This window comes from Cyprinodon tularosa, unplaced genomic scaffold (genome assembly GCF_016077235.1).
Source record: "Cyprinodon tularosa strain WSP-4 unplaced genomic scaffold, ASM1607723v1 ctg683, whole genome shotgun sequence".
Taxonomy (NCBI): Eukaryota; Metazoa; Chordata; class Actinopteri; order Cyprinodontiformes; family Cyprinodontidae; genus Cyprinodon; species Cyprinodon tularosa.
The window spans coordinates 29,556-54,806 of NW_024039433.1; the positions used below are offsets into that span (position 1 = coordinate 29,556).

The window sequence follows — 25,251 nt, forward strand, 5'->3', positions numbered from 1 at the left end:
TCCGGTCTCCTTGTTTTCAAGGACTTGGAAGGATCCAGTCTAGGTAGGAGGTAGGAGTAGGTGGAGGATGCAGCCCAGGATTTCGAACACAGCCATTTTTTCAGTTTTGTTATCAATCAGTTAAAACTTCATGGGTCATTATCCACGCTAACGCTACAGACTAGACACACTGACGCTGCATTGTTATTATCGTTGTCTAGGAAACCATAATGATTTACATCGTGAGGGAACGTTCAGCCAATCATGTGGCGTAACGTCACTGGCAGGAAGCAGGACCCCAGCAGACCTGGGAGCTACAGCGGCCGCTAGGAGGCAGACTTGTTACCCCTTGAAGAAGAAGAAGAAGAAGACTGTTACCATGGTAACGTCCACACCGCTGGGCTGCTATGCATTAGCTTGTGTGTGTTTCTACCTCTAAGGAGCTGCAGGAGGAGATCAAGGTAAGGGGGGCGGACTGGACCGGATCGGACTGGACCGGACCGGGCGTTCGAACCGAACCATCAGCTCCGGGTCCGGAGCCAGCGGGGGACGGAGCGACCGAACCCGCCTCGGTGGCTGTAAGATTCCACCCGCTGGCCGCAGCGGGCAAACGGGCCGCGGCTACCATCAGCTCCGGCCCCTGCTGGCCCCGGCTGGGCCCTGGTGGTCCCGCAGCCGATGGTTCGGTTGTGCTGCCCTGTGGGACCCTAATCCGGAGTATTTTCAGGTGTGAGCATCAGACCTCAGTCTATGAAGAACAGCAGTTTGGTTAAAGATGGAGGATGTGACGCCTAAAATAAATGAGTTAAAATCTTGGATCAAACTCTGAAGATTCTGTGGTTTTTTATTCCAAGGTTCAACAAAACTGGAGGATTATAATTTATTCTGGGAGTGAATTTTAATGTAGACAAACTGTTAAACTAATCCTCCTGTCCTGGAAAATTCATTTCAAACCTTTAGAGTCAGACTGCAATAAATTATATAGAGATAATTTATCTTTTTCAACTTTTGGCCTCTCATCCAATAAACCCACAATTAGCTGCTTTGTCAGCAACATTTTATTAGAAACTGGTTTAATTACCTTTACCCTGAAAAACTAAATAAAAATAGCATCCTACAAAAACAGGATAAAAGTTCAATAACCAAACTAAGAACAATATATCTAACTCTCCCATTTGCCCCACAGTAATGAACAACATTTATTCCTCTAGAGAATAAGGGAGTCTTGGCTTTGATGATGAGACAGAAACTGCAGAGCTGCTGATCTTCTGCTGCTCACTGATGCAAACGTTTCTATAAACGGATTAAACATTTATCTTTATTCCAACATTTATCTGCAGAGACGACGTCGCTCTAATGTTGCAGTAAAGCTGATGAGCTCTGCACTAAGCTACATTTCCAGTCATTAATGTGGAATTCCCAAATCATCTCCCAAATTTGTTGTTTTCTTAAAATAGTTTAATATTTATATAAAATCATTAAAGATTAAGAAAAGTCCTAAAGCACAAATAATCTCTGATTTCCTAAAACTCTACAGAAATAAACGGCTAAACAAAGACTGAATTCTCCCCTCATGTTAAACTTTATTATTTTATTTCATAACCTTGTTTTTATATTATAAGTATTCTTATAATTTCTATTTTTTATTTATTTGGTTTGATGTAGTTGAATGTTATAACCTTCTATAGCAGGTCGATGTTCCACATATATTTCTTCTTTGTGCCCCTGGATGTATTTTCCATCTATCCTGACTTGCAGCCATTTTTGTCTGTAAATCTGGATCTTTTCTCTAAAAAAGGTTAAAATGCCGTAAAACCTCTGATAGAAGAGAAGGTTTCAGTCTGATCCCTGATCAATGGTGCTGCTTGCTTTCCAGGCATCATGTGGAGCCAGAGGCCGCCTTCCAGCACCGGGAGGCCGATGAGCCGCACTGGATCTGCTGCTGCAGCGGCTGGAAGACCCCCGACGGCTGTGAGGCCCCCACCCACCGCGGTCCGGGTGCCTACCGGGGTAAAGCCTGGAGCCTGCGCCCCCCTTTCATTAAAACAACCAATATAAGCTAAGATTCATTCATCAATAACTTTGATCATCAATCAGTTCATCTAAAGATAATCGACTGATAATCTTCTGTTGTCAGGAATGTTTTTATTTTTCAATAATAAGATTTAAATTATATATATATATATATATATATATATATATATATATATATATATATATATATATATATATATATATATATATATATATATATATTACATACAGGGGTTGACATTAAGGATTTTTACCACTTGCCCACAGAAACAATTTTTACTTACCCAGTATAATGTTTGATAAATATAGTTCCTAATATTCATTGTTGTATATATATCAATGAAACATGTTTGTTTTTTAAATGTTTTTTGTAATAAGTTTCCAGGTTCCTGGTGTGTATCTGCATGCGTCAGATAATGAACTCAAGCCTACATTACCGTGTTAACATGCTTTTCAATCCTTCCTGCTCATTCTTTTCAAACTAAACTTTGCTTTAAACTGTTGTGTGCTTGGAAAAATATAAATTTTAATGTTAAAAATAAAAAAAAAAACTTGACAGGTTAAAAACTGAAGATAAATCACAGACAGAAGTCAATGTCACAAATGAATAACTTTTATTTAAAGTCACGGTATGTTTATACAAGATAATACTATTAATATAATGTGACTTTTCTAGAGAATCATCATAGTTATTTTATTCAGGGTTTCCACAGTCTGACATCATTTCAGAATTTCTTGACTTTTAACTGACTCAGGATCAGTTTTCCCTGACAAAATAAATGCAGCAACAAGACAATAATAATAACATAACAGGTCACCAATCTAACATGTTTAGCTCTATAACATTTAAATGCACCTCTCCAATGTCTGAGAGAAAAAAATAATGAACATTTTTTAATATGTGACCTGCATCACTGTACAGAGGACTGCCATATGATTGCGCTTTCTAGCTTGTTTGTCGTTTTGGTAACTACATAAAAATTACCGATAGATGGACAAAAATCACGCCATCTGGTGGAAAATCACCCGGCTTTTTGAAATCACACGAGAATGTGTACAAAACAACAAAAATGGCGCCGGAAACGCTTCTGGGTCGTTTTCATTGAATGCTTGTGATTTTAAAGTCATATGTGTGATAAATTTTATTGCACTTGCCTGGCGGGCAAATGCAATGAAATTTGTACTCTACCAACAATAAAAACTACTTGCCCCGGGAGATCGGGAAATGGTTAACATCGAGCCCTGATACATATATATATATATATATATATATATATATATATATATATATATATATATATATATATATATATATATACACACACACAGTGGGTACGGAAAGTATTCACACTCCTTTCAATTTTTCACTCTCTGTGAAAAGCTAAAATCAATAAATTATTTTATTTCTCTATAGTGTTACTCAGCAGCCCATCCTGACAGAAAATAACAGAAATGTTGAAAAACATTTGTAAATGTATTAAAAAAGAGAAGCTGAAATATCACCTGGTGATTAGTATTCAGACCCTCAGTATGGAGTAGAAGCAGCCATAAGTCTTCCTGGGAATGATGATGGATCCTCTGCCGTTCTTCCTCTCCAGGTCTGTCAGGGTGGATGCTGAGCGTTGGTGGGCGGCCATTTTCAGGTCTCTCCAGGATGCTCCATGGGGTTTAGGTCAGGGCTCTGGCTGGGCCAGTGAGGAAGGGTCCCAGAGTTGTTCTTCTAGCCGTTAGCTTAGGGTCATGGTCTTGTTGGAAGGAATTAATCTTTCCTTCAATCACAACCAGTTGACCTGTCCCTGCACCCCATAGCATGATGCTGCCATTGCCATGTTTCACTGTTGGGATTGTATATCGCTTAGAATGAACCTCGGTCTGATGAGAACAGAGAATCTTCTATTAGTCTTAGTTTCATGTTTATTTATTTCAGATGGTTCCAGGTAGCAGTGGTGTGAAGGGAGGCGTGCCCTCCCCTGGCGTCCTGTCAGCAGCCATCAAAGTGACGGACAGGCCGGTCACCCAGCAGGGCCTCAGTGGGATGAAGACCGGCATCAAAGGTGTTCTGATGGGTCCCTCAGCCTGCTGGTTGGTTTGGATGGAGCGTTGAAAGTTTCTGGCCTCTAACAGATCATTTCTTTCTTCTTCTTTCATCACGTTTGGTGCTGCAGGGCCTCAGAGACAGATCCTGGATAAGTCCTACTACCTGGGTCTCCTCAGGTAACGTAATGAGCTCAGCCTCCTACATGATCCTTTATCTATGAAATGGGCCGTAGTTCAGCTCCTCCCTTCATCCTTTTCCTAATTTCTGTCATTGTTCCTTCTATGCAGGTAGGCGCAGGGTGCAGGTAGGCGCAGGGTGCAGGTAGATGTGGGGTTCAGGTAGGCGTGGGGCGCAGGTAGGCGCGAGGTGCAGGTAGGCACAGAGTGCAGATAAGCGCAGGTAGGCGTGGGGAGCAGGTAGACGCAGGTAGGCATGGGGTGCAGGTAGGCGTAGATAGGCGCGGGGTGCAGGTAGACGGGGGGTGCAGGTAGACGCAGGTAGGCATGGGGTGCAGGTAGGCGTAGATAGGCGCGGGGAGCAGGTAGGCGTGGGGAGCAGGTAGACGCAGGTAGGCATGGGGTGCAGGTAGGCGTAGATAGGCGCGGGGAGCAGGTTGGCGCGGGGTGCAGGTTGGCGTAGATAGGCGCGGGGAGCAGGTTGGCGCGGGGTGCAGGTTGGCGTGGGGTGCAGGTAGACGGGGGTGCAGGTAGACGCAGGAAGGCATGGGGTGCAGGTAGGCGTAGATAGGCGCGGGGAGCAGGTAGGCGTGGGGAGCAGGTAGACGCAGGTAGGCATGGGGTGCAGGTAGGCATAGATAGGCGCGGGGAGCAGGTTGGCGCGGGGTGCAGGTTGGCGTAGATAGGCGCAGGGAGCAGGTTGGCGCGGGGTGCAGGTTGGCGTGGGGTGCAGGTAGACGGGGGTGCAGGTAGACGCAGGTAGGCATGGGGTGCAGGTAGGCGTAGAAAGGCGAGGGGAGCAGGTTGGCGCGGGGTGCAGGTAGGCGTAGATAGGCGCGGGGAGCAGGTTGGCGCGGGGTGCAGGTTGGCGTGGGGTGCAGGTAGACGCAGGTAGGCATGGGGTGCAGGTAGGCGTAGATAGGCGCGGGGAGCAGGTTGGAGCGGGGAGCAGGTAGACGCAGGTAGGCGCGGGGAGCAGGTAGACGCAGGTAGGCGTGGGGAGCAAGTAGGCGCGGGGTGCAGGTAGGCGTAGATAGGCGCGGGGAGCAGGTTGGAGCGGGGAGCAGGTAGACGCAGATAGGCGCGGGGAGCAGGTTGGCGCGGGGTGCAGGTAGGCATGGGGTGCAGGTAGGCGTAGATAGGCGCGGGGAGCAGGTAGACGCAGGTAGGCGTGGGGAGCAGGTAGGCGCGGGGTGCAGGTAGGCGTAGATAGGCGCGGGGAGCAGGTTGGAGCGGGGAGCAGGTAGACGCAGATAGGCGCGGGGAGCAGGTTGGCGCGGGGAGCAGGTAGGCATGGGGTGCAGGTAGGCGTAGATAGGCGCGGGGAGCAGGTAGGCATGGGGTGCAGGTAGGCGTAGATAGGCGCGGGGAGCAGGTTGGAGCGGGGAGCAGGTAGACGCAGATAGGCGCGGGGAGCAGGTTGGCGCGGGGTGCAGGTAGACGCAGGTAGGCATGGGGTGCAGGTAGGCGTAGATATGCGCGGGGAGCAGGTAGGCATGGGGTGCAGGTAGGCGTAGATAGGCGCGGGGAGCAGGTTGGCGCGGGGTGCAGGTAGGCGTAGATAGGCGCGGGGAGCAGGTAGGCATGGGGTGCAGGTAGGCGTAGATAGGCGCGGGGAGCAGGTAGGCATGGGGTGCAGGTAGGCGTAGATAGGCGCGGGGAGCACGTTGGCGCGGGGTGCAGGTAGACGGGGGTGCAGGTAGACGCAGGTAGGCATGGGGTGCAGGTAGGCGTAGATAGGCGCGGGGAGCAGGTAGGCATGGGGTGCAGGTAGGCGTAGATAGGCGCGGGGAGCAGGTTGGCGCGGGGTGCAGGTAGACGGGGGGTGCAGGTAGACGCAGGTAGGCATGGGGTGCAGGTAGGCGTAGATAGGCGCGGGGAGCAGGTTGGCGCGGGGTGCAGGTAGACGGGGGGTGCAGGTAGACGCAGGTAGGCATGGGGTGCAGGTAGGCGTAGATAGGCATGGGGTGCAGGTTGGCGCGGGGTGCAGGTAGACGCAGATAGGCGCGAGGAGCAGGTTGGCGCGGGGTGCAGGTAGACGCAGATAGGCGCGAGGAGCAGGTTGGCGCGGGGTGCAGGTAGACGCAGGTAGGCATGGGGTGCAGGTTGGCGCGGGGTGCAGGTAGACGCAGATAGGCGTGAGGAGCAGGTTGGCGCGGGGTGCAGGTAGACGCAGATAGGCGTGAGGAGCAGGTTGGCGCGGGATGCAGGTAGACGCAGATAGGCGTGAGGAGCAGGTTGGCGCGGGGTGCAGGTAGACGCAGATAGGCGTGAGGAGCAGGTTGGCGCGGGGAGCAGGTAGGCGTGGGGAGCAGGTAGACGCAGATAGGCGTGAGGAGCAGGTTGGCGCGGGGAGCAGGTAGGCGTGGGGAGCAGGTTGGCGCGGGGAGCAGGTAGGGGGGGAGCAGGTAAACCCAAAAGGGGGGAGGAGCAGGGTTGGGGCGGGGTGCAGGTAGGGGTAGAATAGGCGTGAGGAGCAGGTTTTGGGGCGGGAGCAGGGAGACGCAGATGGCGTGAGGAGAGGGCCGGGGGGCAGGGAAACCCAAAAGGCGTGAGGGGCAGGTTGGGCCGGGGGGCAGGAACGCAATAGGCGTGAGGAGCAGGGTGGCGCGGGGACAGGGAGGGTGGGGGGGGCAGGGAGACGCAGATAGGGGCAGGGGCAGGTTGGGGGCGGGGGCAGGAAAACCCAGAAGGTGTAGGAGCAGGGTTTGGGGCGGGGGGAGGTGGGTGGGGACAGGTAGACGCAGATAGGCGTGAGGAGCAGGTTGGCGCGGGGGGGCAGGTAGACGCAGATAGGGGCGACAGGTAGGCTTTGGGGGGCAGGTAGACGCAGATAGGCGTGAGGAGCGGTTGGCCGGGGGCAGGTAGGCGGGGGACAGGTAGACCAGATAGGCGCGAGGAGCAGGGGTTTGGTTCGCGGGGACAGGTAGACGCCCGATAGGCGCGAGGACGGTTGGCGGGCGGGGTGCGGGTTAGAAAAGATAGGCGCGAAGCAGGGGCTGGGACGAGACGAGATAGGGGTGGGGAGAGGGTTTGGGGCGGGGGGTGCAGGAAGGGTTTTGGCGTGAGGAGCAGGTTGGCGCGGGAAGCGGTAGCGTGGGGCAGGTAGACGCAGATAGGCGTGAGGGAAGGTTTGGGCGGGGGCAGGTAGACGCGATAGGGGGCGAGGAGCGGTTTGGCGTGGGGAGCAGGGAGAAACCCGATAGGGGTGAGGAGCAGGTTTGGGGCGGGGGGCAGGTAAACGCAGATAGGCGGGGGAAGGGGTTGGGCGGAAAAAAGGAGGGGTGGGGGCAGGTTGGGGCGATAGGCGCAGGAGCAGTTGGCGGAGGGGCAGGTTGGCGCGGGGTTTTCAGGTAGGCATCCATCCCATCCATCCATCCCTCCATCCACCTCCCCCTCCAAAACCTTCCATATCCATCCATCCCACCTCATCCCCCCACATCCATCACCCCCATATCCATCCACATCCCTCCTCCCCCATCCCTCCATCCATCCCTTCCTTCCCCCTACCAAACCATCCCCATCCCTCCACTCCCTCCATCCCCCCCAAATTCCCCCAAACCATCCTATCCATCCATCCATCCCTCCATTTCCCTCCAACCATCCATCCATCCATCCCTCCATCCATTTCCCTCCCTCCATCCATCCCAACCCTTCATCCATCCACATTTTCCCTCCCCCCCCACCCTCCCTCCATTTTCCCTCCATTCCCCATAACCCCTCATCCCCTCCATCCATCATCCCTCCATCCTCCATCCCCTCCCCTTCCCTCGATACCATCCCCCCATCCCCCCATTTCCCCCCATCCCCCTCCTCCCATTCCCCCTTTCCTCCCTCCATCCATCCATCCTTCCATCCCATCCCATCCATCCACCATCCATCCCTCCATCCTCCCATCCATCCATTCCATCCTCCTCCCTCCTTTCCCCCTTTCCCTCCTTCCCCTCCATTCCCTCCACACCTCATCCATCCATCCCATCATCCATCCCTTTATCCATCCCCTTTCCCTCCAAACCTTTCCCTCCCCTCCATCCATCATCCATCCCTCCAACCCCCTTTCCCCCAACCCCCCAAAACCCTCCCCCCCATTCCCTCCTCCATCCATCCATCCATCATCCATCCCTCCTCCATCCATCCATCCAACCATCCATCCATCCAACAAACCATCCATCCATCATCCATCCCTCCATCCATCATCCATCCATCATCCATCCATCCATCCATCCCCTCTCCATCCATCCATTTCCCTCCAAAACCATCCATCCATCATCCAAACCCCTCCATCCATCCCTCCACATCCAACCATCCATCCATCCCCTAATCCATCCATCCAAACCCTCCATCCATCCATCATCCATCCCCTCCATCAACCCTCCATTTCCCTCCATCCATCCATCCATCATCCATCCTCCATCCATCCATCCATCCATCCATCCTCCATCCATCCATCCATCCATTCATCCATCCATCCATCATCCATCCATCCATCCATCCATCATCCATCCATCCATCATCCATCCATCCATCCTTCCATCCATCCATCCATCCATCCATCCATCCATCATCCATCCATCCATCCATCCATCCATCCATCATCCATCCATCCATCCATCCATCATCCATCCATCCATCATCCATCCATCCATCCATCATCCATCCTCCATCCATCCATCCATCCATCCTCCATCCATCCATCCATCCATCCATCCATCCATCATCCATCCATCCATCATCCATCCATCCATCCATCCATCATCCATCCATCCATCCATCCATCCATCATCCATCCATCATCCATCCATCCATCCATCATCCATCCATCCATCATCCATCCATCCATCCATCCTCCATCCATCCATCCATCCATCCATCCATCCATCCATCCATCCTCCATCCATCCATCCATCATCCATCATCCATCCATTCATCCATCCATCCATCCATCCATCCATCCATCCATCCATCCATCATCCATCCATCCATCCATCATCCATCCATCCATCATCCATCCATCCATCCATCCATCCATCCATCATCCATCCATCATCCATCCATCCATCCATCCATCATCCATCCATCCATCCATCCATCCATCCATCATCCATCCATCCATCCATCATCCATCCATCCATCCATCCATCCATCATCCATCCATCCATCCATCCATCCATCCATCCATCCATCATCCATCCATCCATCCATCATCCATCCATCCATCCATCCATCCATCCATCCATCATCCATCCTCCATCCATCCATCCATCCATCCATCCTCCATCCATCCATCCATTCATCCATCCATCCATCATCCATCCATCCATCCATCATTCATCCATCCATCCATCATCCATCCATCCATCCATCCATCCATCCATCCATCAGCCATTCTCATCCTCCCCTCTCTCATGACAAGGCGCACGAGTCCTATCATGAAAAAAGGTTCATAGTGCGACCTGAGTAATGTGCAGTAAGGGGGTGTCGGCAATGGCAACTGCGTTACGATTACAGTCAAAGTAATTAGTTAGATTACTCGTTACTAAAAAAGGTAACGGCATTAGTAATGCTGCGTTCACACCGGACGCAGCAAAAGCAGCAAAATCGCGTCTGCTGCTTCATTTTTGCTGCTTGTACCAGTTAGTTCTGACGCGTGGCTGAAGCAGCTTTGCTGCTCTGGCTGCACGGTGCAAAAGTGTGTCTGACGCGCGTTCGCCGGAGCTTCACTATCCTTTCTCTGCCTTGCAGCTATATTTGCTGTGATCAGTTGGAATAAAGTAGTTTTATTATGTTTTTAAGTGAGAAAATCCATCTGAAAACTTAATCAATGCAGTCAGTTCATCCAGATTACCATCCTACCTTCCAATATTATTTCTGTCAGAGCCGCTCAGACCTCCACATACCTTAGGTGCGCTGTCAGTAGGAATCCCATTCATCAGCAGCCTCTGTCCTGGGCCGTCTCCTCGCAGTTCACCATGGCGACTGGAAGGTAACCCTGTACATAATCCAAACTGCAGGCAGCAGGATAATAAAAGCCAACATATTCTGCTGGCAGGTTTCTACATTTGAAGTTAATTTAGGCGTTAATAAACTGTTTCAGAGGAGTGATCATAGCGCTCTGCATCAGCAGTGCTGTGTCTGACTCCCTGCCAGCTCCCAGATCAGCTTCTCTGATTGGTTGATGCGGCGCGTTCAGCAGCAACAGCTAATTTTTTCCATCTCCCGCAGCAGCAGCGCGTTTGCAGCGCGTCACATACTTAAACGCTCCCGACGCGCTGCTTCTGCTGCTTAGAATGCGCTGCGGGACCTTTTGATGCGCCTTGACACGCGTCAACCATTGACTTTGCATGGAAACTCGCTGCTTCTGCTGCGCCTGCTGCGTGCGATGTGAATGCAGCATAACGCTGTTACTTTCAGCACTGTTACTCCCATCATTGTTGATAGCTTCATATGCTCAGAAAATCCAGGGACACTTCACCTCCCAGGATCCACGGAGCATGTGGAAGGGCATTAAGTGCATCACTGACTACAAAACCAGTGATGCACAATGCGCTAAAGACCCCTCTCTGCCTGAAGCCCTCAACGAGTTCTACGCCCGCTTTGAGGACCATGACACTCCACCCAGTTCCAGACTCAACCCCCCACCTGGAGAGATGCCACTCAGTGTGACGCCAGCAGAAGTGAGGAGGACCCTGAAAAGGATCAACCCACGAAAAGCTGCTGGCCCGGACAACATCCCCGGACGGGTTCTGAGGGACTGTGCTGATCAGCTCTGCAAGGTCCTAGCAGACATTTATAATGTCTCCCTTTTTCAAGTGGCTGTTCCCGCCTGCCTAAAGACCGCCACTATCATCCCGGTTCCAAAGAGCTCCACAGTGATGGGTCTGAATGACTATCGGCCAATAGCCCTCACGCCAATAGTCACAAAGTGCTTTGAAAGACTGGTAATGACCCACATCAAAGCCACCATTGACATCACTGTGGACCCTCACCAGTACGCCTACAGGAAGAACCGCTCCACAGAAGATGCCATTTCTTCTGTGGTCCACACTGCTCTCACCCACCTGGAGCGGAAGGACTCCTACGTCCGTCTGCTGTTTGTGGACTTCACATCTGCTTTCAATACAATAATCCCGCAGACCCTAATAACTAAACTCTCCTCACTTGGTCTGAGCATTTCACTTTGCAACTGGGTCCTGGACTTCCTGACCAACAGGCTGCAGTCTGTGAAGATCCACAACATCTCCTCCTCCACCACAGTCCTCAGCACTGGCTCTCCACAGGGCTGTGTGCTGAGTCCCCTCCTGTTGACGCTGCTCACATATGACTGCTTTCTCCATCCTGGCTGTCATATTGTGAAGTTTGCAGACGATACAACAGTGGTTGGAAACATCACAAACGGTGAGGAGTCCAGCTACAGACAGGAGGTGGAACACCTGGAGGGCTGGTGTAGAGAAAACAACCTCTGCATCAAGGTCAAGAAGACGAAGGAGATGATTGTGGACTTCAGACGGAGCAGACACGCCCATCTCCCCCTGCTCGTCGGAGGATCTGCGGTGGAAGTTGTCTCCAGCTACAGGTACTTGGGTGTGCACCTGAGCAACAACCTCACCTGGAGCAACAACACTTCCACTCTGGTCAAGAAGGCGAATCAGCGGCTCTACTTCCTCAGGCGGCTGAAGCGTGCAGGACTGGGGAGCTCAGTCCTCATCTCCTTCTACAGATGTGTGGCGGAGAGCGTGCTGTGCTCCAGCATCAGCGTGTGGTACGGCAGCTGCTCTGCTGCAGACAGGAAAGCTCTGCAGAAAGTAGTGAAGGCTGCACAGAGGACTGTTGGAGTCAACCTCCCCACCACCACAGACATCTACACCTCCAGATGCAGGAAAAGGGCCTCCTGCATCATGAAGGACCCCACTCACCCAGCACACTCACTTTTTCTCCCGCTACCCTCAGGCAGGAGGCTGCGGAGCATCAAATGCAGGACAACCAGACTGAGAAACAGCTTCATACCAGAAGCTGTGAGACTCTCAAACTGTCCCTAACAATAACTTGGTCACTTCAACCCCTAACCCCCCCAATGACACTGTATTTGCAGTTTACACTCGGACACTTTAAAATGTTGCACTGCTAAATTTATCTTCCCACGCTGCTACATTACTCATACTTCATCCATCCTCTACAATACTATTAATATACATTTTATTCTCTACTTCTTGTTTTTATATATCTGTAAATATTTTTTTCTATTTATATAATTTGATCTTGTAGCTAGTTTTTATAATTTATGTTTTTATAATCAGATGTAACTGGGGCCGTGACTCTCAATTTCGTTCTACCTCATGTAACACGTGATGTGAATGACAATAAAGTCTCTTGAATTGAATTGAACATACGAAGCGGCTGATCAGACACTCAGATCAGTGGTCGGGTTTATTTTCTAAAACCAATCACGTAGAACATCGATGACTCTTCAGCAACATTTCTAGTTCCCACGGTTACTGATTGCAGCGGCTGGCAGTGTTTTGTGGAGGCATTTCAGCCCCGCCCCTCAAGTGGGGAAAAAATATGAGCAAACTCAAACCTGTTGCATTAATATATAACATGTTATTTTTAACTTCTTTTTGTTTATTTTGTTTTAGGTTTCCTTTTTTTTATTTCATCAAACTTGTGATCAGATGTGATAAAGTGCATCATTAGTTCCAACATATCAAACCCTCAGTGGCTTAAATCTGCATCAGAAACTTAGAACTTTATAGTTGCCTTGAACTACTATTAAAATATCGTTAGTTTTGGTTTTCAGTTAATTGTTGCTTTCTTTTTTATATGATCATCTTTTAATTATTATTTTTCATCTGTATATGTTTAGAATGTCTCTATTTTAGGTAAATGTAAATTTCTTCCTTTTTTTCCTGATGTTCAGCGTTTAGATTTGTGCTGTAAAATTACATTTGCCTAAAAACGCAATAAACTTTCCTGTTGAATGAAAATATTTTAAATAAAAACTTTCAGGGACATTATTAATGTTGTTATTATAATCTCTGGCAGGTTGAAGGTTCAAATCCCTGTAAACTGTAGAGGGTTGGGGTTAGTCCCGCCTCCAGGCGGTGTGATGTAGTCTGTTGTTACAGGTCAGCATCGCCGCTGATAAAAACACACAGAGCCCAGGTTGATGAAGGGGCGTGGCTTGTTTTCCAGATCATCCCATCAAATGATGACTAAGTAAAGCTTTCTGTTTTCCCACCAGGAGTAAAATCAACGAGCTGACCACAGAGACCAGCCGTCTCCACAAAGAGATAGAACACTACAACCAGGAGAACTCCGTCTACCTCTCCTATGAGAAAAGGTGAGAGCCTGATTGATTGACTGCTACAGAATGAGATCAGTGATGTTCACCCTCAACTGTTCGCTTTGTGCTACAGAGCTGAAGCCCTGGCTGCTGAGATCAAGGACCTTCAGGGACAGCTTGCAGACTACAACATGGTAAACATCCCAAAAAAGTTCAAAATCAATCCACTGGACTTTGAAGATGTTTTTATCTTCCCATCCAGGAAACTTTTTCAGTTGAAAATGATTAGTGTTGGGTTCCAGGCTTGGTAGAGTGGAACTAAACAAAGCTTTGTAATGCCTTAGAAAACACCCGATACTGGTCTATGCATCAGAAAGGGGAGTTGTTAGGGTTATTGTTGGCCTGGCTGACCAGGTGAGATGTTTTGGTCCCTGGTGGCGATGAGGATTGAGATGATAGCAGGAAGGAATCAACTCTTTCGCTGCAGCGTAGGTTTCTGAAAGCTGAAATCTGAGCCTGGAGGTTTGGTCTTTAGGAGGAACTAGTCTCTGTTGAAGGGTCTGTTGGTTTGAAATGTTGAAAAGTTTTTCAGAGACTCCAGGAACATATGGGATGTTTAATCTTCTCACCGTTATGTTCTTTTGGATTTCCTTCCTGATTTGAGCAACATGATAAACAAGAGGAATCAGTCTTCTGAACATCAGAGGAGCTTTTTAATTCATGTTTGGCTTATTTTGCAGCTGGTGGACAAGCTGAACACCAACACGGAGGTGGAGGAAATGATCAATGACTACAACACGGTAAACCTGAGCTGGAGATTATCTAAAACCAGCCACAAGACTCATCAGATATTCTCACAGTTTTCCCTTTGGTTTGGTCTTTTCTCAGCTCAAGGCGCAGAACGACGCCGAGGCACGAAGGATTGACAGCATCTTCACCGAGAGGAGAGCGTAAGGCTGTTGATCTGACTTCCAGATTCCAGGATTCTACTTTCTGAATTATTATTAATTATTATTATTATAAAACAAAAGTTGTAAACATGACAAACCCAGAGGACTAAAAAATCACGTTGAAACTCTTTCAAAGGTTAAAAAAGAAAGTGTTTCTGTCACTCCCATCTGCGTCAGTCTGGCTTTTTAACTTGTTCTTATTCAGTGTGAGTAGAATGAAAAATAGTTCTATCACAATATAGTGTTTAAAACATTTAAAATGGATGCACCATTAGTTGGAAAACGAGCAGAAAGCAGCAGCGGAGAACAGGCAGACGAGCTCCGAGCCAGCTCCCATGTCAGAGGATGAAGAGAGCACATCCAGTTAGTCACAGTCAGAGAAACAGGACTACACTGGAAAACAGGCCAAGCTCCAACATCTAGAAACAAAGGTGTTGATGGCAGCAGCACAGCTGATATTTCTCTCCAGGATGGAGTCACAGCCAAACAGGAACAGACCAGATGAAGCTACTATGAGAAAAAGCAGAGAGAGCAGAACGTTAGAGATTGAAAGAAGGAAATTCTAGAAACCTCTTTGATCTGGGATTTAAATGACAGGTCCTGATCAAAAACAACACCAAGATGTTTTACTTTATTATCTGAAATCAGTTTAATCCCATCCAGATGAAGTGACTGACTAATCAGCTTCTTTTTCTAAGAAGAGTTCACAGCTCAGTGTTTGCTCTCACACTGAGTGACTCGACACTCTGATGTGATCTACCTGCTCCCACTCTACATCTACAATCCACTCAGCTCCCAGAGATGGAGCAACTAGGACTCGTCAATCTGGAAGAAGAAGAAGAGGAACTCCTTGTTTACACGTGTGCAGTGCTGGAGGTTCTGGTAGCTGTGCTTCAACAGCAGGATGAACACCTCAGGAGGGCTGACTGAATTTCAAACATGTTACCCCCTGTATGCTGCAGGACGCACCATGAGGCTGGAACTCGGCCAAATACAAAAAATTATCGCACGACTGGAGAATCGGCCCAGAAAGGGCAAAATCTCAGAGTGTTGATCGGCTTTAGCAGCTGACCCTAACCCTCCTGTAGAAGTTGCAAGGTTCTTCCTTTATGACCAACCAAACCTCTGCTCTCAGCTTCCTCATTGTTGTTCCTGGGCTGTCGAGATGTTTAGTTCCTGCAGGAAGGATGAGGACCACCAGATCTCATAATGTCGTCTACAATGATCATCACCCCTCCTCCACCGTGCTTCCCAGTATCTCTGCAGTGGGGCGGCTCTCTCCCATGTGGTCTTTAAATTGAATCTATCTAAAGATGATCTAGAAATGTCATAGTTCCCTACATAGACGTTCAGATTCCATGTAGGGTGGCTGTTGTGTTTTTATTATTATTAATTTTAGTCCTGAAGCTTTGCGTCACAATTTTCTCAAATTTTTATGTTATTAGATGTTTATTTTTTATTTTTTTGTTGGTTGAAACAATCTACCCCCGGTGGTAGTAATAAAGTCATCTAAGTTAATTAAATGCAGCTCTGTAAAGTTTTTTTCTTCCTTTTTTAGAGAGGTGAACTTTTAAACATTCATTATCCCCATTAGAGTCTGAACTCTCACTGGTTTTACTGGGATTTTTACAAACTATCTTATCCTAGAAAATGAATCATAGTCTGTTTGCAGATTACATGACCTGCTTAAATACTGGAGAACAGAGACTGAACCAAACAGGGTGAGGAAAAATGGTAATTTGGTCCTCCGGCAGCCTAAACCTGTAGCAGCCATATTGATGTTAATTTGGTGCTAAGCTCTAAGCTTTAAAGCTGCAGTCTGTAACATTGAGGAGAGAGCAGACTTCGACTGAAAATTTGAAGAAAAACAGGTTTCACGCCACTCCCCCACCCTCTCTGCTTCACTCATTCCCCACCTCCAAGCTCCACCCCTCTCACAGCATCTGCGCGGCTACCGCATGCGACCAGAAGGGGGGGGGGGGCGGGATTCAGCGTGTGTGAGCTGTGATTGACACTCCATCAGACGCTCCTCTGGCTGTGATTGGTTGTTTTGTCTCGTCCCGAATTATTCTTTCCAGATTGAAATACAGGCAGTAGGCGGGACCAATTGAAGCAGTTTTTTTCACAGGTTACATACACTATATTGCCAAAAGTATTTGCTCACCCATCCAAATTATTGGAATCAGGTGTTCCAATCACTTCCATGGCCACAGGTGTATAAATTCAAGCACCTAGGCATGCAGACTGTTTTTACAAACATTTGTGAAAGAATGGGTCGCTCTCAGGAGCTCAGTGAATTCCAGCGTGGAACTGTGATAGGATGCCACCTGTGCAACAAATCCAGTCGTGAAATTTCCTCGCTCCTAAATATTCCACAGTCAACTGTCAGCTGTATTATAAGAAAATGGAAGTGTTTGGGAACGACAGCAACTCAGCCACGAAGTGGTAGGCCACGTAAACTGACGGAGCGGGGTCAGCGGATGCTGACGCGCATAGTGCGAAGAGGTCGCCAACTTTCTGCAGAGTCAATCACTACAGACCTCCAAACTTCATGTGGCCTTCAGATTAGCTCAAGAACAGTGCGCAGAGAGCTTCATGGAATGGGTTTCCATGGTCGAGCAGCTGCATCCAAGCCATACATCACCAAGTGCAATGCAAAGCGTCGGATGCGGTGGTGTAAAGCACGCCGCCACTGGACTCTAGAGCAGTGGAGACGCGTTCTCTGGAGTGACGAATCGCGCTTCTCCATCTGGCAATCTGATGGACGGGTCTGGGTTTGGCGGTTGCCAGGAGAACGGTACTTGTCTGACTGCATTGTGCCAAGTGTAAAGTTTGGTGGAGGGGGGATTATGGTGTGGGGTTGTTTTTCAGGAGCTGGGCTTGGCCCCTTAGTTCCAGTGAAAGGAACTCTGAATGCTTCAGCATACCAAGACATTTTGGACAATTCCATGCTCCCAACTTTGTGGGAACAGTTTGGAGCTGGCCCCTTCCTCTTCCAACATGACTGTGCACCAGTGCACAAAGCAAGGTCCATAAAGACATGGATGACAGAGTCTGGTGTGGATGAACTTGACTGGCCTGCACAGAGTCCTGACCTCAACCCGATAGAACACCTTTGGGATGAATTAGAGCGGAGACTGAGAGCCAGGCCTTCTCGTCCAACATCAGTGTGCGACCTCACAAATGCGCTTCTGGAAGAATGGTCAAAAATTCCCATAAACACACTCCTAAACCTTGTGGACAGCCTTCCCAGAAGAGTTGAAGCTGTTCTAGCTGCAAAGGGTGGACCGACGTCATATTGAACCCTATGGATTAGGAACGGGATGTCACTTAAGCTCATATGTGAGTCAAGGCAGGTGAGCAAATACTTTTGGCAATATAGTGTATCACATGTACTGCTGTCTGGGCATAGGGACAGTTTTAGCCAATATGACAAAAAAGTGATTTTTAAAAACTTACAGACTTCAGCTTTAAGAGTCGGCTTCCTCTGATTCTCTGTCACGGATGAGATGAAGCAAAAAGCAGAAATCATAAAAGCTGGTTCTGTGCCCTGCAGGAGAGAAGAGGTGATTGAGGCCATTGAGGAGGAGATCAGAAGGGAAAGACAGGTGGCTGACGAAGTTATCCAGGCTATGCCTTCAGCGAAGAGGGAGAAATATTTCTCCATGACGACGGCCAATGAGGAGCTGCTACAGGTAAATTTATACCAAAAAAAACACCAGAATGGATCCAGGAGAACCTTTTGCAGAGCTCCAGTTTCTTTTACAGGAGCTGGCAGTCCTGCAGGAGGAGCTGGACCTTCTAGCCACCAGGAAGGAAGACTATGAAGAGGTAAAGAGTCTGGATGCTAAGACCAAACTGTAGTTTAGATGAAGGGTCTAATCCGGCGTTTTTACTTTCTGAGAAGGATCTCTCCCACTCACGCATCAAACAAGAGATGGTTCGGCTTCATCAGACCCTCTCTGCTCTGGAGGCGAAGCGTGACGCCATGGAGGCTGAGCAGGAGAGCCTGGGCTCCCCCCAGGAGGAGAGGGAGAAGCTGCTAAAGCAGGTGACTTCTTCTCACCTTCCTCTGACGTCAGTTATCAGGTTTTCTGGGTGAAACGTAACAAACGTGGCCCAGTTTAACTGACCAAGTTCTGCAAAAACTGCAACCGAATCAAATGTGTGAAGATAAAACTTTAGACTGGTGAAAGTTATGAGTGGACATTGTTTACATTTTGATTGTCCAGGAACAGGAAGAGACATGGATGGAGGCAGCATCAGCCTTCTTCTTGGTCCCACTGATAATGGTCTCTTTCTCCTGCTATAGATCTGCCTTCATAGATTAAAGTGCTCCAACTTCTATCTGATATGATATGGAGTCATTCATAGCGTTACTCAGAGTTCAGCTGTTTAAGCTTTGGAGAAATGAATGTTTTTATTAGAGCAGGAAGCTCCGCCTTCTTTCTCCGACAGCGACGGAGAGCAGAGCTAAATGAAGCGGCTAATCTGCACAGTGACACCGACTCTTCTCTGCCAGAGATCCGACTCTTTGTTCACTGGCACCAAAAACAGATGGTTCCTATTTTTTAGAGAGACAATGGCGACCCCAGCAGGCCAAAGAGGAAAATGAAGAAATGTCCTCATTATTATCTAATATGTAAAGGTTATTTAAATGATCCCAGAGTGAAGCATAGTTTTTGTCCTCAGGTGAAGGAGGACAGCCAGGAAATAGCCAGCATGGACAGACAGTGAGTATTGCTTCCTGCTAACTCTGACTGCGTTGCTTTCAAAGCTCCCTGCGTTAATGTGTGCGTGTCCTCAGGCTCACTGACATCAGGGACAGGAGCAAACAGGTCAAAGAGGAGATCCAGAACCTGGAGCAGGACTCAGAAGCAGCTCAGGGTAATGCTGCTGCATCAGAATCTTTCTTCCTTTCATGATTTAGTTTTTTTTAATGAACCAAAGACGTCTTTTTTTGTTGTTTTTCCCCCTTAAAGTCGAGTGCCAACAGAAGTACAAGGAGCTGAAGAAGAAGGAGGAGGAGATGGACCGTAAGTCGCCCAGTCAGATGAAGGTTTGGAGCCCGGCCTCTTTTACAGTCATCTTTCTTGCTTCCAGGTTTCCTGGAGTCGTTTGAGGAGATCAGAGCTGAGGAGCTGGAGAAGCTGACCCAGAGCCAGGAGAACATCGTTTCCCTCCTGGAACATTACAGCAGGGTTAGAGGCAGCAGAGACTCATGATGAGGAGGAGGAGGGTGGTTAGGATCTGAAGTGTGTGTTCCGATCTCTCTTTAGAACATGTTGAGGCTCCGCCTTGTGGATGGAGTGACCACCAGCGAGCTGAGGAACATGCAGGAAGTTCTGGTCAGCAAAGAGACGGATGTGATCCAATCAGAGAGCACAGCCAGAGGACTGAGCACAGGTGAGTAAAAAGCATCTGGACGCTACAGCAGGGTTTAGACGGATGACTCCTCTCCTTCTCAGAGTCCAAACGGCTGCAGCAGGACCTGGAGAAGATTCAACAGCTGGAGGGGAAGATCACAGGAGAGCTCAGCACCCTGAAAGAGCAGGTCAGCACCATGGAGTCTGAGCTGCTCACCTACAGAGACCTGGACACCCTGAAGCAGACAGCCGAGGACAAGAAGAAGGTAGCAGGTCCAGACCTAAAGCCCACAGTCCTGATCCGTGGCAAACTCAACACCTCCTCTCTCCTCCTCTCCTCCTGTAGCGGCTCCTGGACGAGCGCGAGACTCTGACTCAACGCAGAGACACGTTTGGACAGCTGCTGGGGGAGATGAACCAGAGACACGAAGCTCTGAAGACCAAACTTCAGGAGAACGAGACGCACACTCAGGTTAGAGCAGGACAGGGACGGACAGGTCCAGCTAAACGCTTCAGCAGCAGCTTTTCATTCTGTGTCTGTGTCTCAGCTGACTAACCTGGAGAGGAAGTGGCAGCACCTGGAGCAGAACAACTTCCTCATGAAAGAATGTATCCTTCAGAACATCTCCATCCTCAGCACGATGACCTTTTCAAGAACCTCTGGGAATATTTAATTCATTTTTTGAATGTAATTGAAGTTATGAAAGGATGAATGTTATAGCAACTGTATCGTGTAAACTGTGAAAATATAAAACTACAACATAAAGATGCATGTTAAAGGTATAGTGGAGGATTTTCATGCATTTTTGAAAAGTCCCGCCCAAAAACAAAATGCATATGGGCAACCCTGCACCCGCTCCTAAGAGGGAACGTCCTTTTAACGTGCCCAAGAGCGTGCACAAGCCCATTTCTCCTCGTGCACGCTCTGATCTTACAAGCTCACTTTCCGAAAGAAGATGTGCAATTTTTCCACTATGTCAGACTCGCCAGCGGTTTGTCAAAATGGGGACGAACACGAAGGACAGCCTTACGGTAACACATGACCAGAATGACTGACAGTTAGGAGGACCACCGGAAAAAAACACATCCTCCACTATAGCTTTAAGAAAAGCTGCAAGCTGGCTTTGCATCACTGCAGTACTCCAGACCACTAGGGGGAAACGGTCATCAAGTCGTAGGGGACAAGTCTACAAAGAAGATATTGATGGATGAGAAAAACAGTCAGGATGGACGGAAGAACCTCTGGTTCAGTAAGAATACCTCCGTCTTGAGCAGCAGCTAAGAACGTCCAGAGGTAGCTGTTAGCAGCGGCTAGGGACGTCCACAGCTAGTTGTTAGCAGCGGCTAGGGACGTCCACAGCTAGTTGTTATCACGGCTAGGGACGTCCACAGCTAGTTGTTAGCAGCGGCTAGGGAAGTCCACAGGTAGCTGCTAGTTTCAGTTAGGGACGTCCACAACTAGTTGTTAGCAGCGGCTAGGGAGGTCCACAGCTAGTTGTTATCAGCGGCTAGGGACGTCCACAACTAGTTGTTAGCAGCGGCTAGGGACGTCCACAGCTAGTTGTTATCAGCGGCTAGGGACGTCCACAGCTAGTTGTTAGCAGCGGCTAGGGAAGTCCACAGGTAGCTGCTAGTTTCAGTTAGGGACGTCCACAACTAGTTGTTAGCAGCGGCTAGGGACGTCCACAGCTAGTTGTTATCAGCGGCTAGGGACGTCCACAGCTAGTTGTTAGCAGCGGCTAGGGAAGTCCACAGGTAGCTGCTAGTTTCAGTTAGGGACGTCCACAGCTAGTTGTTAGCAGCGGCTTGGGACGTCCACAGCTAGTTGTTATCAATGGCTAGGGACGTCCACAGCTAGTTGTTAGTAGCGGCTAGGGACGTCCACAGCTAGTTGTTAGCAGCGGCTTGGGACGTCCACAGCTAGTTGTTATCAATGGCTAGGGACGTCCACAGCTAGTTGTTAGTAGCGGCTAGGGACGTCCACAGCTAGTTGTTAGCAGCGGCTTGGGACGTCCACAGCTAGTTGTTATCAATGGCTAGGGACGTCCACAGCTAGTTGTTAGTAGCGGCTAGGGACGTCCACAGCTAGTTGTTAGCAGCGGCTAGGGACGTCCATGCGTAGCTTTTAGCAGCAGCAAGGGACTTCCACAGGTAGTTGTTAGCAGCGGCTAGGGACGTCCACAGCTAGTTGTTAGCAGCGGCTAGTGTTAGTTCTGTTAGCAGCGGCTAGGGATGTCCACAGCTAGTTGTTAGCAGCGGCTAGTGTTAGTTCTGTTAGCGGCGGCTTGGGACATCCACAGCTAGTTGTTAGCAGCGGCTAGTGTTAGTGCTGTTAGCGGCGGCTTGGGACGTCCACAGCTAGTTGTTAGCAGCGGCTAGTGTTAGTGCTGTTAGCGGCGACTTGGGACGTCCACAGCTAGTTGTTAGCAGCGGCTAGTTTTAGTGCTGTTAGCGGCGGCTTGGGACGTCCACAGCTAGTTGTTAGCAGCGGCTAGGGACGTCCACAGCTAGTTGTTAGCAGCGGCTAGTGTTAGTGCTGTTAGCGGCGGCTTGGGGCTTCCACATATAGCTTTTAGCAGTGGCAAGGGACTTCCACAGGTAGTTGTTAGCAGCGACTTGGGACATCCACAGGTAGCTATTAGCAGCTACTTGTGGACGTGTAGAAGTAGGTGTTAGTAGTGGCTATGGACATCTAGAAGTAGCTGTTAGCATCGGCTAGGGATGTCCACAGGTAGCTATTAGCAGTTACCTGTGGACATCTAGAGGTAGCTGTTAGCAGCCGCTTTAGACATCCACAGGTAGCTGTTTAGCAGTGGCTAGGGACGTCCACAGGTAGCTATTAGCAGTTACCTGTGGACATCTAAAGGTAGCTGTTAGCAGCGGCTTTAGACATCCACAGGTAGCTGTTAGCAGCAGCTAGGGAAGTCAACAGGTAGCTCTTAGCAGCTAATAGGGACGTCCACCGGTAGTTTCTAGCAGTGGCGAGGGACTTCCACAGGTAGCTTTTGCAGCGGCTTGGGACATCAAGAGGTAGCTGTTAGCAGCTAGCAGCTAGGGATGTCAACAGGTAGTTTTTAGCAGTGGCTAGGGATGTCAACAGGTAGCTATTAGCAGTTACCTGTGGACATCTAGAGGTAGCTGTTAGCAGCGGCTTTAGACATCCACAGGTAGCTGTTAGCAGCAGCTAGGGAAGTCAACAGGTAGCCGTTAGCAGCTAATAGGGACGTCCACCGGTAGTTTCTAGCAGTGGCGAGGGACTTCCACAGGTAGCTTTTTCAGCGGCTTGGGACGTCAAGAGGTAGCTGTTAGCAGCTAGCAGCTTGGGATGTCAACAGGATAGTTTTTAGCAGTGGCTAGGGATGTCAACAGGTAGTTGTTGGCATCGACTAGGGACGTCCACATGTATCTTTTATCAGCGGCTAGGAACGCCCACAGGTATTTGTTAGCAGCAGCTAGGGATGTCCATGCGTAGCTTTTAGGGGCGGCTTGGGGCGTCCAAGCCTAGCTTTTAGCAGCAGCAAGGGACTTCCACAGGTAGTTGTTAGCAGCGCCTTGCAACATCCACAGGTAGCTATTAGCAGCTACCTATGGATGTGTACAAGTAGCTCTTAGCACCGGCTACGGACATCTAGGACATCTAGCATCGGCTAGGGATGTCCACAGGTAGCTATTAGCAGTTACCTGTGGACATCCAGAGGTAGCTGTTAGCAGCTGCTAGGGACATCCACCGGTAGCTATTAGCATTTACCTGTGGATGTCTAGGGGTAGATTTTAGCAGCAGCTAGGGGCGTCCACACGTAGATTTTAGCAGCAGCTAGGGACGTCCATGTGTAGCTTTTAGCAGTGGCTGTGGATGTCCATGCATAGCTTTTAGAAGCGGATTGGGGTGTCCATGTGTAGCTTTTATCAGCTTGTAGCAGTGGCTAGGGACATCTAGAGGTAGCTTTTAGTAGCAGCTAGGGATGTCCACAGGTAGTTGTTAGCAGTGGCTAGGGACGTCCAGAAGTAGCTTTTGCTGCAGCTTGGGATGTCTAGAGGTAGCTGTTAGCAGTAGCTAGGGATCTCCATAGGTAGCTGTTAGCAGCAGCTAGGGACATCCATAGGTAGCTGTTAGCAGCAGCTAGGGGGTCTATACGTAGCTGTGAGCAGTGGCTAGGGATGTCCACAGGTAGCTATTATCAGTTACCAGCAGGAGCTTTAGTCCCTCGCTATATTTGGGTAACATTTTATTTTTTCTTCAGAAGTCTGTCGTCCTAATTTGTCCAGCATCATTCATATGTGTGCGAGTACCGCACATTTCACAGTACCACATTCTTAAGGCTGTCCAGATTCAGCAACACAGTCTGGAGCTCCCTTCCTCCCCTATTTAGAGTTCTTACTGCTGACCTGGCAAAGGTAGAAGTATAGGACCTAAAGGTTGAAGTATAGGACCTAAAGGTTGAAGTATAGGACCTAAAGGCTGAAGTATAGGACCTAAAGGTTGAAGTATAGGACCTAAAGGCTGAAGTATAGGACCTAAAGGTTGAAGTATAGGACCTAAAGGTTGAAGTATAGGACCTAAAGGTTGAAGTATAGGACCTAAAGGTAGAAGTATAGGACCTAAAGGCTGAAGTATAGGACCTAAAGGCTGAAGTATAGGACCTAAAGGTTGAAGTATAGGACCTAAAGGTTGAAGTATAGGACCTAAAGGCTGAAGTATAGGACCTAAAGGTTGAAGTATAGGACCTAAAGGTTGAAGTATAGGACCTAAAGGTAGAAGTATAGGACCTAAAGGTTGAAGTATAGGACCTAAAGGCTGAAGTATAGGACCTAAAGGTTGAAGTATAGGACCTAAAGGTTGAAGTATAGGACCTAAAGGTTGAAGTATAGGACCTAAAGGTTGAAGTATAGGACCTAAAGGTTGAAGTATAGGACCTAAAGGTTGAAGTATAGGACCTAAAGGTTGAAGTATAGGACCTAAAGGTTGAAGTATAGGACCTAAAGGTTGAAGTATAGGACCTAAAGGTTGAAGTATAGGACCTTAAGGTTGAAGTATAGGACCTAAAGGTTGAAGTATAGGACCTAAAGGTTGAAGTATGACGCTAGGAACGATGACCATCTCCCCCTAGTAGTCTAGAGTACTTATGTTAGTTTGCAGCTTTTCCTAATTTTTATTTTTTGCAACCTAAAACATTTAATTTGTTGGTATGATTTCTGTTTGCAGTTCCTTTTGGATTTCTATTCCCATGTTTGCAGGATGTATGCACCACCTCCTCCATCATAGTACTTCTGTGATAGTCTTTAACTTTACTGTCAGTCATCACATCCAAGACTCGTGAGAGCGCCTACGCCTCGGTGGCTAAGGCCGTCGCCCAGCAGGTGGCCGATTATAACCGGAGCCTCATAGAGTTGCTGCAAACCAACAAGACCTGAGAGCTGCAGTCATCTC

At 48.8% G+C, this 25,251-nt stretch overlaps 1 protein-coding gene across 1 annotated transcript; it reads left to right on the forward strand.

Annotated features, from left to right (window-relative positions):
* Positions 1 to 301: 301 nt before the first annotated feature.
* On the forward strand, positions 302 to 25,251 carry ift74 (intraflagellar transport 74). The gene is made up of 20 exons (XM_038267767.1): positions 302 to 440; positions 1,856 to 1,989; positions 3,941 to 4,067; positions 4,179 to 4,227; positions 13,466 to 13,564; positions 13,641 to 13,701; positions 14,248 to 14,307; positions 14,396 to 14,457; positions 18,014 to 18,152; positions 18,226 to 18,288; positions 18,365 to 18,508; positions 19,150 to 19,190; positions 19,265 to 19,344; positions 19,440 to 19,493; positions 19,561 to 19,658; positions 19,737 to 19,863; positions 19,926 to 20,089; positions 20,170 to 20,295; positions 20,372 to 20,432; positions 25,120 to 25,251. The coding sequence occupies exons 2-20, from the start codon at positions 1,861 to 1,863 to the stop codon at positions 25,233 to 25,235; spliced, it is 1,800 nt and encodes a 599-aa protein (XP_038123695.1). The 5' UTR covers positions 302 to 440; positions 1,856 to 1,860; the 3' UTR covers positions 25,236 to 25,251.